Genomic DNA, 15,802 nt, shown 5'->3' on the forward strand with positions numbered 1-15,802 from the left:
ATCGGGAAAGTTACACAGCAGCTGCCACAAGAATCTCTTGGTGAGCATGTGTTAACATCAAAACAACAGATAAAAAGAGAAAACAGATACCCCTATCACATTAGCCACTTCTAACATGTTAAAAAAGCAGAGAGATCTATACATTTGGACACTAAAATGGAAATCACATGAAAATAGAGGTAGTTGAAAAGAAAAAAGTCATTCCTGGAAGAAGCTTTCCTCAAATATCCAAGCAAGGCTGTGGAGGATAGAGAAATTCGAAGGTGTCTCATTCATCAGGTCACCATAAGTCAAAGTGACTTGATGGCAGTTAGTAGCAACAAGTCACTATGTGAGAATATATTCAGAGAGAAACTGAACTGGAGATGCCCCGTGTTCAAAATGAGACACTGAATTAAAATGTTCCTTTCTTACTTATGCAAGGTTTACCTGATCTGCTTATTTCATTTCATATGTTTTGGATAAAAGGTCTGTTGAAAATTATTGTGGCATTCTTATCTGGTAGCATAGGAATCAATATCTATTCTTCTCATGTTATTTCTGCCCCTGTTGCCAAATTTTCTATTAAAGCAGTGATGTCCAGAAAAAAACTTCTACTTTATTAACTGAGGAGCCACTGTATTTCTTTTTTTCTAATATTTAAAGGCTTCTGAAATACATTATCTGCTGAGTTTGGTTCCAGGAATACTCCCAAGGATATACAAATTTGTGGAAGCTCAAATTCCATCACATGTAGTGGCACAGAAAAGAGGAAATGGGAAATCAATGTCTGACTTATGGAATAGAGTAATGTCTCGTTTATCCAACCTTTGCTCATCCAACGTTCTGTATTGTCCAATGAAGTCTGCCTCCTGCCGGGATCCACAGCTGTTTCAATACATTGTGATGTTTGGTGCTAAATTCGTAATTACAGCAATTACTACATAATGTTACCATGTATCAAACTGCTTTTTCTGTCAGTTTGTTGTACAACATGATGTTTTGGTGCTTAATTTGTAAAATCATAACGTAATTTGACATTTAATAGGCTTTTCCTTAATCCCTCCTTATTATCCAACATTTTCACTTATCCAACGTTCTGCCGTCCCATTTATATTGGATAAGAATGACTCTACTGTAACTTAAAATATTTCCAAGCTGAATCCATGAGTAAAGAATCTGTGGATATAGAGGGCTGACTGTAACTACTATTTGTTGTTATTCTACAGAATTTTGTGTCAGTATACACAAGAGATAGAAACAGGCTTTGCTGACGCATTCTGCGTTGGACTTTGCTTTAAACAGAGAAGTCAACAGACAAGATATGGGAAATCCTCTCTTAGACTTCTACTGCAGATGCAATATATGCTAGATTTAAAGTAACACCCTTTAAGAACTCCAGGGTAAACAGACTGTCACAAAGATTCAGATGATGCCAGTGCTGAAAGGGCATCATCATATCTGACAAGTGAATTTGAAATTCCGAAGTGCCTGAATCACAATACAAAAGTTTGCAAAATTGATAGCAATGAGCTGCATTGCTTCAGCTAAAATCTACCTGCTTCTATAATCCAGATAATTAGAAGTTCCAGCATTCGAATCAGGAAGAGATGAGGTAAGGGTGTCATTTTATCAGTGCGTTTCATAACACTGGAGAATGAATTTCTTTTATAAAAAAAAAATCTGCACAACTATTGCTCAGAGCTTTAGTGTGCCAACAGTTTTACATAACAGTCTGTTTTCAGAAAACAATGCTGCTCAAATGACAGTGTACAAAGCAGAGGGAAAAGACCATTAAATTAGTGTTGCTATTACTAAATAGCTATTGTATTTAAGAGGTGCTATTTCTAGTATGGAAACATCACAACATGGAAAATGAGGCAGAACAGTCCGTTGGCCAGGAGTAGTATTGCGTTGGAGCCCACACACTACCTGAAGGAAAGAAAGCCATGTCTGATTGAGTAGGAATTGATTTTATTTTAGGAGCAGCAACACTGGCCTAGATGAAAAACACACTGAGATGTCACAGCTACTAGTAGGACAGGATCTTCACAGAGATACTTTGAGGAGGTGTTTACCCATCTAGCACAAGCATGGGCATACTTTGGCCCTCCAGGTGTTTTGGACTTCAACTCCCTAACAGTCTCAGGCCCCTTCCTTTTCCCCCTCAACCGCTTAAATGGCTGAGGGGGGGGGGGAATGAAAGGGCCTGAAGCTGTTAGGAATGATGGGAGTTGAAGTCCAAAACACCTGGAGGACCAAAGTATGCCCATGCCTGATCTAGCATCACACTGTATAAGGAGAGCCTAGCTTTTCTCTGAAAACATCCATTCCACTTATCACTTAATAGATAGCTTAATCAAGACTGTTGCATTTTGGACACATCGTGAGAAGGCATGATGCCCTAGAAAAGGCAATAGTGCTTGGTAAGGTAGGACACCATAGAAAAAGAGGGAGACAAACTCAAATCAAAAGGCGGCAGTCCAGATTCTGCAAGATCCAAGCAGGGCTGTGGAGGATAGAGAAATTTTGAGGTCTCTCATTCATCGGGTCACCATAAGTCAGTGACTTGATGGCAGTTAGCAGCAACAAGTCACTATGTGAGAATATATTCAGAGAGAAACTGAGCTGGAGATGCCCCGTGTTCAAAATGAGACACTCAATTTCAGAGACGCGACTACATGTGTCAGCTCAGCGTTATTAAGACGAAAACCTTCTAGGCTTCCAAGTAACATCAGAAAATAATCCATGCGTGCTGCAAAATTTTGTATGTATATATGGGTCTCCCACCCACGGACGTGCAAATCTCTGGTCTTTCCTTTGTAAACTATTAACATTCCTTTCCTTTCCTTTCTAAACTGTTAACTGAATGGCCATCTATCAGGAGAGCTCTAAATGTGATTTTCCTTCTTCTTGGCAGGGGGTTGGACTGGATGGCCCACAAGGCCACTTCCAAATCTATGATTCTATGATTCTGGGTCACTGTGACTTTTTCAGTTTGTATGGCCATGTTCCAGAAGCATTCTCTCCTGATGTTTTGCCCACATCCATGGCAGGCATCCTCAGAGGTTGAGGTATCTGTTGCCAACTACACAAGTGGGGTTTAGATATCTTTGGAATAATGTCCACAGTGGGAGAAAGAACTCTTGCCTGCTTGAGGCAAGTGTGAATGTTGCAATTGGCCACTTTGATTAGCATTTAATCGCCTTTCAGTTTCAAAGCCTGGCTGCCTCCTGCATGGGGGAATCCTTTGTTGGGAGGTATTAGCTGGCCCTAGTTGATTCTTTTCTGGAATTCCCCTGCTTTTTTAGTGTTGCTCTTTATTCATTGTCCTGATTTTGGAGGGTTTTTTTAAATACTGGTAGCCAGATTTTGTTCATTTTTATGGTTTCCTCCTTTCTGTTGAAACTGTCCACATGTTTGTGGATCTTAAGGGCTTCTTTATGTAGACTAACATGGCAATTGTTAGAGTAATCCAGCATTTCTCAAATAATATGCTGTGTCCAGGTTGGTTCATCAGGTGCTCTGCTATGGCTGACTTCTCTGGTTGAGGTAGTCTGCAATGCCTTTCATGCTCCTTGATTCATGTTTGGGCTCTGTGTTTGGTGGTCCCTATGTAGACTTGTCCACAACTGCATGGCATACGGTAGACTCCTGCAGAGGTGAGAGGATCCCTCTTGTCCAGTGGTTCTCAACCTGGGGTTCCCAGATGTTTTTGGCCTTCAACTCCCAGAAATCCTAACAGCTTGTAAACTGGCTGGGATTTCTGGGAGTTGTAGGCCAAAACACCTGGGGACCCACAGGTTGAGAACCACTGCTCTAGTCCTTTGCTGAATGTAACATGTGTTGGATTTTCTTAGTGGGTCTGTAGATGGTTTGTAGGTTGTGTTTCTTCATCAGCTTCCCTATGCGGTCAGTGGTTCCTTTGATGTGTATGGTAAGAACACTTTTCCTCTGAATGGATCTTTGTCTTTACTCTCGTAGCTAGTTCTCAGTCTTGCAAGTCTTCTGAATGTCTGTGGTGGAGTATCCTTTGGCCTGTAGAGCCCAGTTTAGACAGGTCAGTTCACCTTGGAGGAGGTGGGGTTCACAGATTTAACAACTGGGCCACACAGTTTACAGAAAACCTACACACACTGGTAGATACCTACATAAAAACTCCAATCAGATTCGTGTTTGGGTGATGCTGTGGACTTGTGATTCCAGCCCTGAAAGCCTTGGACAACATAGTAACCTTCTCTTTCCTGCCATGCCTTTTCAGTCCATCCAGACTGTTTTGTTTTGCCACTTCAGAATTTCTTCAGAGTTTACTCTGAGATTTAAGGCAGCTTTGGACTGCCAAAAAAGTTTGTCTGTGGGATTCCATAAATTTATCTGGCAGTCTTTCTGGCTGACCATCTGGAGAATATTTTAGGGAGGGGGGGGGGGAGAAGGAAGAGACAGACAGAGAAGAGGAGGAGGGAGAGAGGAGAAGGAGGGCCCTGCAGTCAGAACAGCCTTGATTCCACTCACACAGCACACGCACCAGACTTCCAGCTCCCTTTTTTGCAAAGGGCTCTCTCCCTCTGCAGGCCAACCCTGTGCCTGAGGTTGAGCAATGCTTTCTACACAACAGTCCACAACAGAGCCCAAAACAGTCGGACCTCAATGAAACTCCTGCTCTCCAAACACTGGTGAAATACATAAAAGCTGCCAGAAGAAGAAGAAAAAAGGAGGGAGTTGAAAGGGGCCCATTCAATGTTTGAGGAAGGTGATTGTCCTGCAAACTCACCCAACTTGGTGCTCTCGGTTTTGGCCATTATTCCTCTATCACAGGCATGGGCATACTTTGGCCCTCCAGGTGTTTTGTACTTCAACTCCCACCATTCCTAACAGCCTCAGGCCCTTTCCTTTTCCCCCTCAGCCGCTTAAGCGGTTGAGGGGGGAAAGGAAAGGACCTAAGGCTGTTAGGAATGGTGGGAGTTGGAGTCTAAAACACCTGGAGAGCCAAGGTTTCCCCATTCCTACTGTATTAGATAATGGATAGGAAGAAGGGGAGGGTTGATGGATGCTGAAATCAAAAACATCTTAGGAGGGATACATCTGGACTCTGAAGAATGAATGCAGTTTGGCACCTCTTTGACAGCAATGTCCTAATGCTATGGAATTCTGGGATATGTAGTTTTGCAAAGTCTTGAGCCTTAAGAGCCATGTTAGTATATTTGTCGATTTTTAACTGTGCTAATAGGCTTTTGATGGAAGCCGTTTTAAGTCTCCTTGATAGAGAAAACAGTGGGGTATAAAGGAGGAGGAGGAGGAGGAGGAGGAGGAGGAGGAGGAGGAGGAGGAGGAGGAGGAGGAGGAGATTTTAAAGGTGCTGGTGCCACCCCAAATAACAATCCCTATCGTTCCATAGCAGTAAGCCAAAGTACTGTCAAACTGCATTAATTAAATCTACAGTGTAGATGCACCCTGAATCTATCCTTCTGGGATGTGTTCTTCTTCTTGTCCTTTCTCCTTAGGAAGAATTGTTGTCTTTTCTAGTATGTGTTGTCGAAGGCTTTCATGGACACAATCACTGGGTTGCTGTGAGTTTTCCGGGCTGTACGGCCATGTTCCAGAAGCATTCTTTCCTGACATTTCACCCACGTCTGTGGCAGGCATCATCAGAGGTTGTGAGGTCTGTTGGAAACTAGGCAAGTGAGGTTTATATATCTGTGAAATGTCCAGAATGGGAGAAAGAACTCTTGTCTGCTGTGTTGTGAGTTTTCCAGGCTGTTTGGCTATGTTTCAGAAACATTTTGGAATATGGCCATACAGCCTGGAAAACTCACAACAACCCAGTGATTCCGGCCATGTTTCAAGCAAGTGTGAATGTTGCAGTTGATCACCTTGAATAGCACTGAATAGTCTTGCAGCTTCAAGGCTTGGCTGCTTTCCACCTGGGGGAATCCTTTTATGGGAGATGATTAGCTGGCCCTGATTTATTCTTGTCTGGATTTCCCCTGAGTGTTCCTCTAGAGCTTTTTTTTAATACTGGTAGCCAGACTTTGTTCGTTTTCATGGTGCCATAGCAGAGCACTTGATGAACAACCTGGAGACAGCATATTATTTGAGAGTACAGAAATGCTGGACCACTCTAACAACCACCATGCCAGACAACACAGAGAAGGCACTGAAGTCCACACGCATGTGGACAATTTCAACGGAAACTTTGAACATGAACAAAATCTGGCTAGCAGTATTAAAAAGCTCTAAAATGAGGACAGTAAATAAGAGCTAACACCCCTCCAACAAAGGATTCCCCAGGCAGCAACCAGCCAGGCTTTGAAGCTGCAAGACCATTCAATGCTACTCAAGCTGTCCAGCTACAACATTCACACTTGCCTCCAACAGACAAGAGTTCTTTCTCCCACCCTGGACCTTCCACAGATATAGAAACCTCACTTGCCTAGTTTCCAACAGACCTCACAACCTCTGAGGATGCCTGCCATAGATGCAGGCAAAACGTCAGGAGGGAATGCTTCTGGAACATGGCCATACAGTCCAGAAAACTCACTGCAACCCAGTGATTCAGGCCATGAAAGCTTTCTACAACACAAATCAATCAATCTCTGAGGGACACCTCCTGGAGAAAGGGCCAGTTAACCCTTTGCAGAGACACAAAGCTCAGGGATGTATTGTTGAAGGCTTTCATGGCTGGATGCAGACAAAACGTCAGGAGAGAATGCTTCTGGAACGTGGCCAGAACGCCCGGAAAACTCACAGTAACCCAAAACCACAGAATCATAGAGTTGGAAGAGACTTTGTGGGCCAGTCTAAGTAGCCAAGAAGCAGGAAAATGGCATGGCCATAACACAGCCCGGAAAAGTCACCGCAACCCATTTTCTAGTGTGCCTTGCCACCTCCTGATGTGTCTAAAGGACAACAGCCTGGCTTTAGTTATCTCTCCTTTAAGTACAGAGCCAACTCGACGCTGTGGAAGTGCTCCAAAGAGTTGGCCCCTTTTCTTCCTTGAGTCTCGGACGGAAGAAAAAAAGAGAGAGAGAGAGAGACTAGATCCCTTTCCAAAAACAGTACAACACAACCTCGGTATCTGCAAGTCATCCGCGTTTGCTAAAAGGAGGGAGAGAGACACACACACAACACACATCTGGAGTCAAGATCCCCAGCCTGGAATGCGGGAAAGTGGCCAGCCGGGGGTCCCGTTGTTTCCCCCCCTTTGCGATCCCATGACAACGGACCCCAGCAGCCCCTTTGGCATTCCCTTCCTCCCTCCTTTCCTTCCTTGTCCCCCTTTCTCCTCTTTCTTACCTGCAGTCTCTCCGTTGCCGGCTGCCACATATTTCTCCCGCGGGGACTCAAGGCTGTTGCGAACGGGGCGCGTTGGATGCGGCGGAGGCGGAGGGGCTCGGGCCGGGCGCGCTCACATCTGGGTCGGATCGGGACGAGCAGGAAGAGGACGAGGACGAGGAGGAGGAGGAGGGAAAGGGAGAGGCGGAGGGAAGCCGCGCAGCCCAAAGCAGACTCCTGGGGAGAAGGAGGCGCGCTAGAGCTGCCTCCGTGCGCTGTCCTACTGCGCTGCGCTCCGCCTGAGGCCCCTCCGAGAGCGGCAGCACAGCAGCAAACGGGGAGGGAGGGGCGCCGCTAAGCACCGCCTTCTCCAGTCCCAGGCCCCGCCCCCTGGTCAGTCCCCGCTCTTGTTTTGCGACGCCCGGCCAAGAGGGAAGGTCGGCCCCAAGCTTCAAGCTCCGCCCCCTTTGGCAAGCCCCGCCCTATCCCCCACCCCGAATTGTTTTGTACCTATTGGCCTCGAGGCTCTTGAGGGAGTCTCCTTGGGCCCTACTACACCAATTCTCTGCAAAATGTCCTCTGAAGCACTTTATTTTACCTGCACGGTCTGCCAAGGCTTTAATGGTGCTTCTTTTTTGACTTGGGTGATGGTTGGAGTTTTGCAGACCGTGCAAAAAGAATCTGCGAACCCCACCTCCTCCAAGATGAACTGAACCGCCTCAACTGGACTCTACAGGCCAATGGAGACTCCACCTCAGACATCACAAGAGCTGCAAGACCAAGAACAAGCCAAGAGAGTCAAGATGAAGATCCACCCAGAGGAAAAGTGTTCCTGCCATACATCAAGGGAACCACTGACCGCATAGGGAAGCTGATGAGGAAACAACATACAAACTATCTACAGAGCCACTAAGAAAATACAACACTAAGGAAATCCCACATTATCTGAGTGTGGACTCAGGGCCCTTCCACACAGCCTTCTGTCCCAGGATATCAAGGCAGACAATCCCACATTCTCAGAGTGTGGACTCAGATAACCCAGTTTAAAGTAAATATTGTGGGATTTTCTGCCTTGATATTCAGGTATATCAGACTTTGTGGAAGGGCCCCTTTTCTGGAGATTTTTAAGTCAAGCCTGGTTGACCATCTATTGCAAGCAAGGGCCAGCTTCAGCCCTCCAGGTGTTTTGGACATCAACTCCTACAATTCCTTACAGTCTACCCCCATCTTTTTGGCATAAAGGCGCAGCAGGCTGTTCTGATAAGAAAACAGGGAAAATGAAGAGGGCCTGAGGTAAGCACCCAGGGGGCTACATCTGGCCCCCGGGCCTTAGTTTGCCTGTGTATGCTCTAAAGGTATCATATAATAAAATAGTAGAAGGGTACAGATATACAACGTTATAAAACCAGAACCTCAGGAGTCAAGTTTAAAACCCATAGAAGTCAGAGCAGATGCCAGCGGGAAGTTTGGATTACATGATCATGTTATTTGTTGTTTGTTTGTTCAGTCATTTCTGACTCTTTGTGACCTCATGGAACAGCCCACGGCAGAGATCCGTGTCGGCTGTCGCTACCCTCAAGGCAGTAACTTCAAGGATACCATCCATCCACCCTGCCCTTGGTCGGCCCCTCTTCCTTTTTCTTTCCCTTTCCCCAGCATCATTATCTTCTCCAAGATTTCCTGTCTTCTCATTATGTGGCCAAAGTACTTCACCTTTGCCTCTAATGTCCTTCCCTCCGGTGAGCGTTTTTATTTTGCATCAAGAGCTTTGCATAAATTAGTATAAAACTGATATGAATTGAAGGCTTCAGTTGTTTAAAAATCTTCCAGTATAGGGTTCCCAAACTATAGTTTTACTTAATATGGATGTGTTTTTTTACCAGTCTTCACTGTTTCTGTCAAGGGAAGGAGGCACCACATACATTTTCTATTGCCGGATTTATCATGCAGTACAGCTGGACCAGATTCCATAAAAAGGGTGTCCCATAATAAAAGACTTTGCAATTAGAACAACGTATAAAGTCTTCAAATATAAATGATGTAAAAGTATACAAAAAACAAACATTATTTTCCATATTTAGAAAAACTGTCAGAATTAAGAAGGCCCAGTTTGAGAAGGTCCAGAAGTTCTACCTGAACATTAAGAAGAATTTCCTGACTGTGAGAGCTGTTCAGCATTGGAACTCTCTACCCCAGAATGTGATGGAGGCTCCTTCTTTGGAGGCTTTTAAACAGAGGCTGGATAGCCATCTGTCAAGGGTGGTTTGAATTCAATTTTTCTGCTTCTTGGCAGGGGGTTGGACTGGATGGCCAACTCTATGATTCTATGACTTTACCTTAATGGTCAGCAACACAGACTGTAGTCTCCATTCAAGTGTTAATCCCATTGACCCACTGACTCAATTGGATTTACCTATGTGTTGACTAGCTTTTCAATTGGATGGATCTACTCTTCTTGGGAATAGCCAACTGGATGTATGGGACTCCTGTGTGAGCAATTGCATGTGTTGTTATTGTGTGCCTTCAAGTCATTTCCAGCCTAAGGTGACTAACGTCATGGGCTATTTCTTGGCAAGATTTGTTTCACGAGTTTTGCTATTGCCTTCCTCTGAGGTTGAGGGAGTGTGATTTGCCTGAACTTGGATCTGAACCCTGGTCTCCAGAGTCATTCTCCAACACTCAGACCACTAAACCAGGCTGGCTGTGGTGTTAGCAAGCATAGCAGGAATGAAGAAAAGACAGAACTGACATATCCCAATATTTCATTTCTTCTTTTTTTCATAACTCTTTGGAAAGAATATATGTCGCTCTGTGGATTTTGCAGTGATTCCTTGCTTGTCCTAACCTTTTCAAATCCAGGCTTTTCATCAGTCTGAGCACGTCTTAATGTTCCCACTGTTTGTAATGTAGCCTAGGTGCTATATTTTGTTTATTGCCTTCTCTTTCTCTCTCTTTCTTGCCTGTGCTGTGTAGAAAGTGTTTAAATCATTTCTCCTTAGCTCGCTGTTTCCAGCCTCATTAATGCAGATATTGGGGGAAGAGATAGTGTAATACACCATTTAACACTTCGTAATATTACCACCCTTTTAATTCTTGCATTGTAAAAAAAAAATAACAGCGTTTTGTCCTAGGTTTGCTGACTTCTGTATTAAATTATATGGAAATATTTTCAGAGGAAGGAACAGGCAAAACCACCTGTGAGTATTCCTCACTGGAGAAAACCTATGAAATTCATGGGGTCACCACAATGTGGACAAGTGACCTGGAGACTGCATCTACAACATAGACTCCAGATCATCATCCAGATTTTCTTAAACTGGATCAATCTGGTTTACCCTGCAATACCTATCACCTGTGGAGGAACCTTGTTAAGACAGCCAAGACTGAATGCATGGTAAGTATGGGTTATTAGCCCCAAGTAGACAATTCAGTTTGACACCACTTCAACTGCTATGGCCCAATGCTGTGGGGCCATGGGAGCTGTAGTTCTGTAAGGTCTTCAGTCTTCTCTGTCAAAGAGTGCTGATGCCTCACCAAACTACAAATCCCATGATTCCATAGCTGTTAAAGTGGTGTCAAGCTGCCTTAATTCCACAGTGCCGATGCTGACATACACAGACACACATTGAAGAAAGGGAGGCCAACCACGAATGATGGAATACAGAACATAGGTTGCTTTGTATTGTGTCAGATCCAACCAGTCCATATTTTGCTTAAGTGGCTGGGGCGGGGGGGGGGGGGGGGGGAAGGGGCCTGAGGCTATTTGGAACTGTGGGAGTTGAAGTACAAAACAACTGGAGGGCCAAAGTTTGCCCTGCCTGTGCTAGACCTATATTTTGCCTAATTTAGACTAAAACTCAGGGTGCATCTACACTATAGAATTAACGCAGTTTGACTTGAATTGCCATGGCCCAATGCTATTTTACACGGTCTTTTGTTTTCTCTGTCAAAGAGTGCTGGTTCTGTTGGCTCATCAAACTGCAAATCCCATTATTCCATAGCATTGAGACATGGCAGGTAACGTGGTGTCAAACCGCATTAAGTCTGCAGACCAGATGCAGCCCCTGAATGGATTCACTTCATCTGGCATTGTCACTTCTTTCTTTTGACACACTTATCTCCTCTCTCTTTTTCTCTCTCTCCCTCTCCCCTCTTTTTTTCTTCCACTCATTCTTTTCTGTGCCTCTCCTATTCCTTTCCATTTTCTGGGCTACTAGAAAGGGAACCAGTCACACAGTATTTGAAGTTTAACCTACTCCCCCTACTTGCACTTAACTATTAAGTTTTGGCCCCTATGATTTCCAAGGAAGGCTGAACAAAGGAAGATAGACACTTTTGAATTGTGGTGTTGGAGGAAAATTCTGAGGGTGCCTTGGACCGTGAGAAGATCAGTCCAGTCCATACTCCAGGAAATAAAGCCTGACTGCTCACTGGATGGAAGGATATTGGAGGCAAAGATGAAGTACTTTGGCCACATCATGAGAAGACAGGAAAGCTTGGAGATGACAATGATGCTGGGGAAAAAGGAAAGAAAAAGGAAGAGGGGCAAACCAAGGGCAAGATGGATGGATGGTATCCTTGAAATGACTGACTTGATTCTGAAGGAGCTGGGAGTTGTGATGGCTGACAGGTTCTCTGGAGTGGGCTGGTCCATGAGGTCACGAAGAGTTGGAAGTGACTGAATGAATAAACAACAAATTGTGTCAGAACATCAGGGATTAGTGCTTGCACAGGCTTGCAGCAGTTCTCTAGGGTGACGGGTCTTCCCCAGTCTGGCATGGAGCTGGCATAGATTAGAACTGGGATTTTTTGTATGGTAATAATTTTTGTTATAGTTTATTCATTCAGTTGCTTCCAACTCTTCGTGACCTCATGGACCAGCCCACGCCAGAGAACCTGTCAGCCGTCACAACTCTAGCTCCTTCAGAATCAAGTCAGTCACTTCAAGGATACCATCCATCCATCTTGCCCTTGGTCGGCCCCTCTTCCTTTTTCCTTCCATTTTCCCCAGCATCATTGTCATCTCCAAGCTTTCCTGCCTTCTCATTGTGTGGCCAAAGTACTTCAACTTTGTCTCTAACATCCTTCCCTCCAGTGAGCAGTCGGGCTTTATTTCCTGGAATATGGACTGGTTGGATCTGACACAATACAAAGCAACCTTTCTATGTTCTGTATTCCATCATTCGTGGTTGGCTGTGTAGATTCTCCTTTCAAAAGCCCACGAGTCCTTTTTAATATTCCTTGTTAAAATAGGGATACGCCTTAGGGCAACAAAAATATTTCAAAGAAGTCTTGATTAGTTTAAAACAAATCACAGTTTCTTTCTGTTGGGGAATTTGCCATGCAGCAATCTGATTCATTATTAAAATGGAGATTCACAACTTCAGCATATTTGTACTTGGAATTTTTGTTAGGGCTTGATCACTCAGATTTGGCAAACCCACCCACTGCTAAAGTCTGGTTGGCTTTTTCTTTATTTCAGAAACATTGTCAATAGAAGAACAAAGAAGAAATTGGTTTCCATATACCATCTGCAGTGAAAGCTGCCTATATTTCTTCCTATCTTTCTCTCCATGTACAGTATGTATTGGTAGATGAGAGTAACAGAGACATCTACTGGTGAGTGATAAAAGTAATTTCCCCTCATTTGGGAGAATGTAGCTTGCTCAGGGTCTAAAATTTAATAAACATTTTCCCACAACACCCTTCAGACCACACAGAAGTAAACAGCAATCTGGCAAGAATAACATCATCTGGTGTTGATCGTGGGAAGTGTTTTCTTATTGTCGTTACTATTAATAATAATAATTTTCTTCGGTGTTTTGAGGGAGACAAAGTTCAACTTTTAGGTTTGATTCAAAATAAAGTGACTAGGAAAAAGCAATGCATTTTGCATAACACCAGAACTATTTTTTTTCACTTTGTGCTAAAATTTGAAATGACAGATTTATTGTATAACAAACAAAATAAATACCTACATTCAGGCTGTTTCCCCACACAGATCTGAAAGGCTATAACTATTTCATTGGTGTGCCAGAAACTTTATGAAATGTGTGGATGGCATTTTCTCTGGCCAGGACAAAGTTGTGGTCCCCTAGTCAATGTTGTACATTTTTTCACAAGAAGAGCAGTCAGGAACAGCCATGTATAAGCCAGGAACAGCACCCTGTTGTTTGATGCCACAAATACACAACCAAATCTGTCTGGAGAGATGGCCAGGCAGTTGTTGTTGTTTATTTGGTTAGTTGCTTCCAACTCTTCGTGGCCTCATGGACCAGGCCACACCAGAGCTCCCTGTAGGCTGACACCACCCTCAGCTCCTTCAGAGTCAAGCCAGTCACTTCAAGGATGCCATCCATTCATCTTGCCCTTGGTCAGCCCCTCTTCCTTTTTCCTTCCATTTTCCCCAGCATCATTGTCTTCTCCAAGCTTTCCTGTCTTCTCATGATGTGGCCAAAGTACTTCATCTTTGTCTCTAATTTCCTTCCCTCCAGTGAGCAGTCGGGTTTTCCTGAAGTATGAACTGGTTAGGTCTTTTCATGGTCCAGACAGGCTCTAAAAAGTGTCAATAATGACAAAGTTCTGTTCCTGGCTTGAAAGTGTGTGTTCCTATTTAATTGTGCAGTGCTGACTTGGGCCAAAGTGGTCCTACCCCGTAAACTTTGTTTGTGTGGCAGATACTTCAAGAAATGTCTGGAGGGCACAGTTTCTCTGGTCAGGACAAAGAACAGAACTTTTACAGTGCTTTGCTACAGTGATTGTCCGCATATCTGCATCTTGAGGGTTTTTTAAAAAAATTGCTGAAGTTTCACACGGAAGTCCCACAGTGGCCATCTTGGGAGCCTCTACATCTCACAACAAAGCATCAAGACTGGACAACGGAGGCAGAAATCCTGGGACCAACAGGTCTGTATGTCGACCTCTTCTGAAGTCCTGATGCTTTTTCACCCCTATTTAAAACTTGTGATTTAGTGCTGTATGGAAGCGCCCTAAATGTCATCATTTTGGACAAAATATAAAGGAACCTATTCACCAAGGAAAGCTGGATTCTTTGGCATGAGTAACATAACTAACAAAATACTATATTGTTATATTTGCCATACCGCTTTGAGGTGCTGCCTGAAAGAGATAGTGCCAGCTTTACCTCAGAGAAAACAGCCCTAAGATTCCTCCTCACCAGCTACATGTTCTGGGGAAGAAAGATTAGAAAGGCTTACCTCCTCATTGGTTTGCCTTCCCCAATTCTTCAAATATTTGATAGCTTTAGTAGCTTGAGTCCCCTTTTGGAGGTGAGAAGGGCAGGATATAAGTACAATAAATAAAGAAATAATAAATATACTCAGGAATTAAAGTTTTATCTCTTTTGTAGGAAGTCTATACTTTTTGCGTATTTTTTAATTTCCATTTTGGTTGACCTTCTGTCAGGGATACTTTCACTATGGTTTTCCTTCATTGGCGTGGCATTGAGTTAGATCAATGGTTCCGAACCTGTGGGCCATGAACCACCAGTAGTCCACAAAAACTAAAATACGGTCCAGGGCCTCACTGTTACTACACCATTGCAACGAGGCCTACTGGTCTTTCAAAACTTCTTATAGTGCTGAGGCTTATTAAATATGGTTTTCTGTGGGTGATCAGATAGAGACTACTGAATGGCATATGTTCTGTATCAGAAACTAGAGCTGATGTGGTCTATCCAATGCAATTTTCTGAATCAGCACCCCAAATAACCAAACTGAATCTAAAGTTGACCAAAAACTGATTCTTAACCCTTTTGGTACTAATGTTGGAGGGTGGTCCCTGGTCAAAGTGGTCCCTGGTCAAGTAGTCCCTGGTCAAAAAAAGCTTGGGAACTACTGAATTAGATCAATCCTATCCAAAGTGGTGATCCTGGGACTTTTACTTGTCCCTGAAGAGTTTCCAGGGGGAAAAAAGCATTGTAACCAATAGACAAAGTACTTTTGAGATGGAAATTGTCCAACCACCCCCACCCCACCCCCCCACCCCGCCCTTCCATTTAATAGGAAGAAGACCTGTGCTGGTATGGCTGTACCAGGAGCTCCAACTTTATTTCCTTTGTATTAAATGTTTGTTTGCAGTCCTAGGTTTCAGGGACTCTGCAGATAGGTGGCTTCCTTCGATTGCAGTCATAGGGCAAGTCACCTGTCCATCATCGTTAAGTTTTGGTTCCGCCCCTTGCTCAGGGCAATTGGGAAGTGAAGGGAGCCATTTTTAGTTAGTCTCAGTAAGGAAAGCTAATTTACAGGATGTGTGCAAGCTTCCCCTGTACAAAAGCTTCAACCCGTAAGACTTTCCGGGGGAGAACAGTCTTAAGAGCCTCCAAAGATTCTAAAGATTTCCAGGGAAACAGCCCTAAAGCTTTGAAGAATTTCGGAGGGTAAACAGTTTGGAAGACCAAAGAACTCCAGCTGGAGAATATCTAAGCCTTTACTGGTAGGTCCACTCGGTGCTTCGAGACCGTTCGACCCGGTAGCAGAGCCCACCTCAGTAAGGATTAGATTACAGTCAGCCTGGGAGAAGCTAAAAGGGG

General features: G+C 44.0%; 1 protein-coding gene and 1 long non-coding RNA gene across 3 annotated transcripts in view; one reads left to right on the plus strand and one right to left on the minus strand.

The window, feature by feature from the left end:
* PID1 (phosphotyrosine interaction domain containing 1) overlaps positions 1–7,585 on the minus strand; it is a 141,232-nt gene extending 133,647 nt beyond the window's left edge. The window contains exon 1 of the mRNA XM_060767820.2: positions 7,273–7,585. Within this exon, the coding sequence (XP_060623803.1) occupies positions 7,273–7,302 (30 nt within the window). The 5' untranslated portion in view covers positions 7,303–7,585. The remainder of the gene's footprint in view (positions 1–7,272) is intronic.
* Positions 7,586–7,758: 173 nt separating this feature from the next.
* LOC137096659 (uncharacterized) lies at positions 7,759–15,224 on the plus strand. 2 transcript variants are annotated; one of them, XR_010909597.1, is made up of 4 exons: positions 7,759–8,544; positions 10,383–10,645; positions 12,734–12,870; positions 13,929–15,224. It is a non-coding gene; the product is annotated as an uncharacterized lncRNA (long non-coding RNA). The 2 variants fall into 2 exon arrangements; XR_010909598.1 differs by having other exon boundaries at positions 10,425–10,645.
* The last annotated feature ends 578 nt before the right edge of the window (positions 15,225–15,802 follow it).

The sequence above is a fragment of the Anolis sagrei genome, chromosome 3 (genome assembly GCF_037176765.1).
Source record: "Anolis sagrei isolate rAnoSag1 chromosome 3, rAnoSag1.mat, whole genome shotgun sequence".
NCBI classification, from domain to species: domain Eukaryota; kingdom Metazoa; phylum Chordata; class Lepidosauria; order Squamata; family Dactyloidae; genus Anolis; species Anolis sagrei.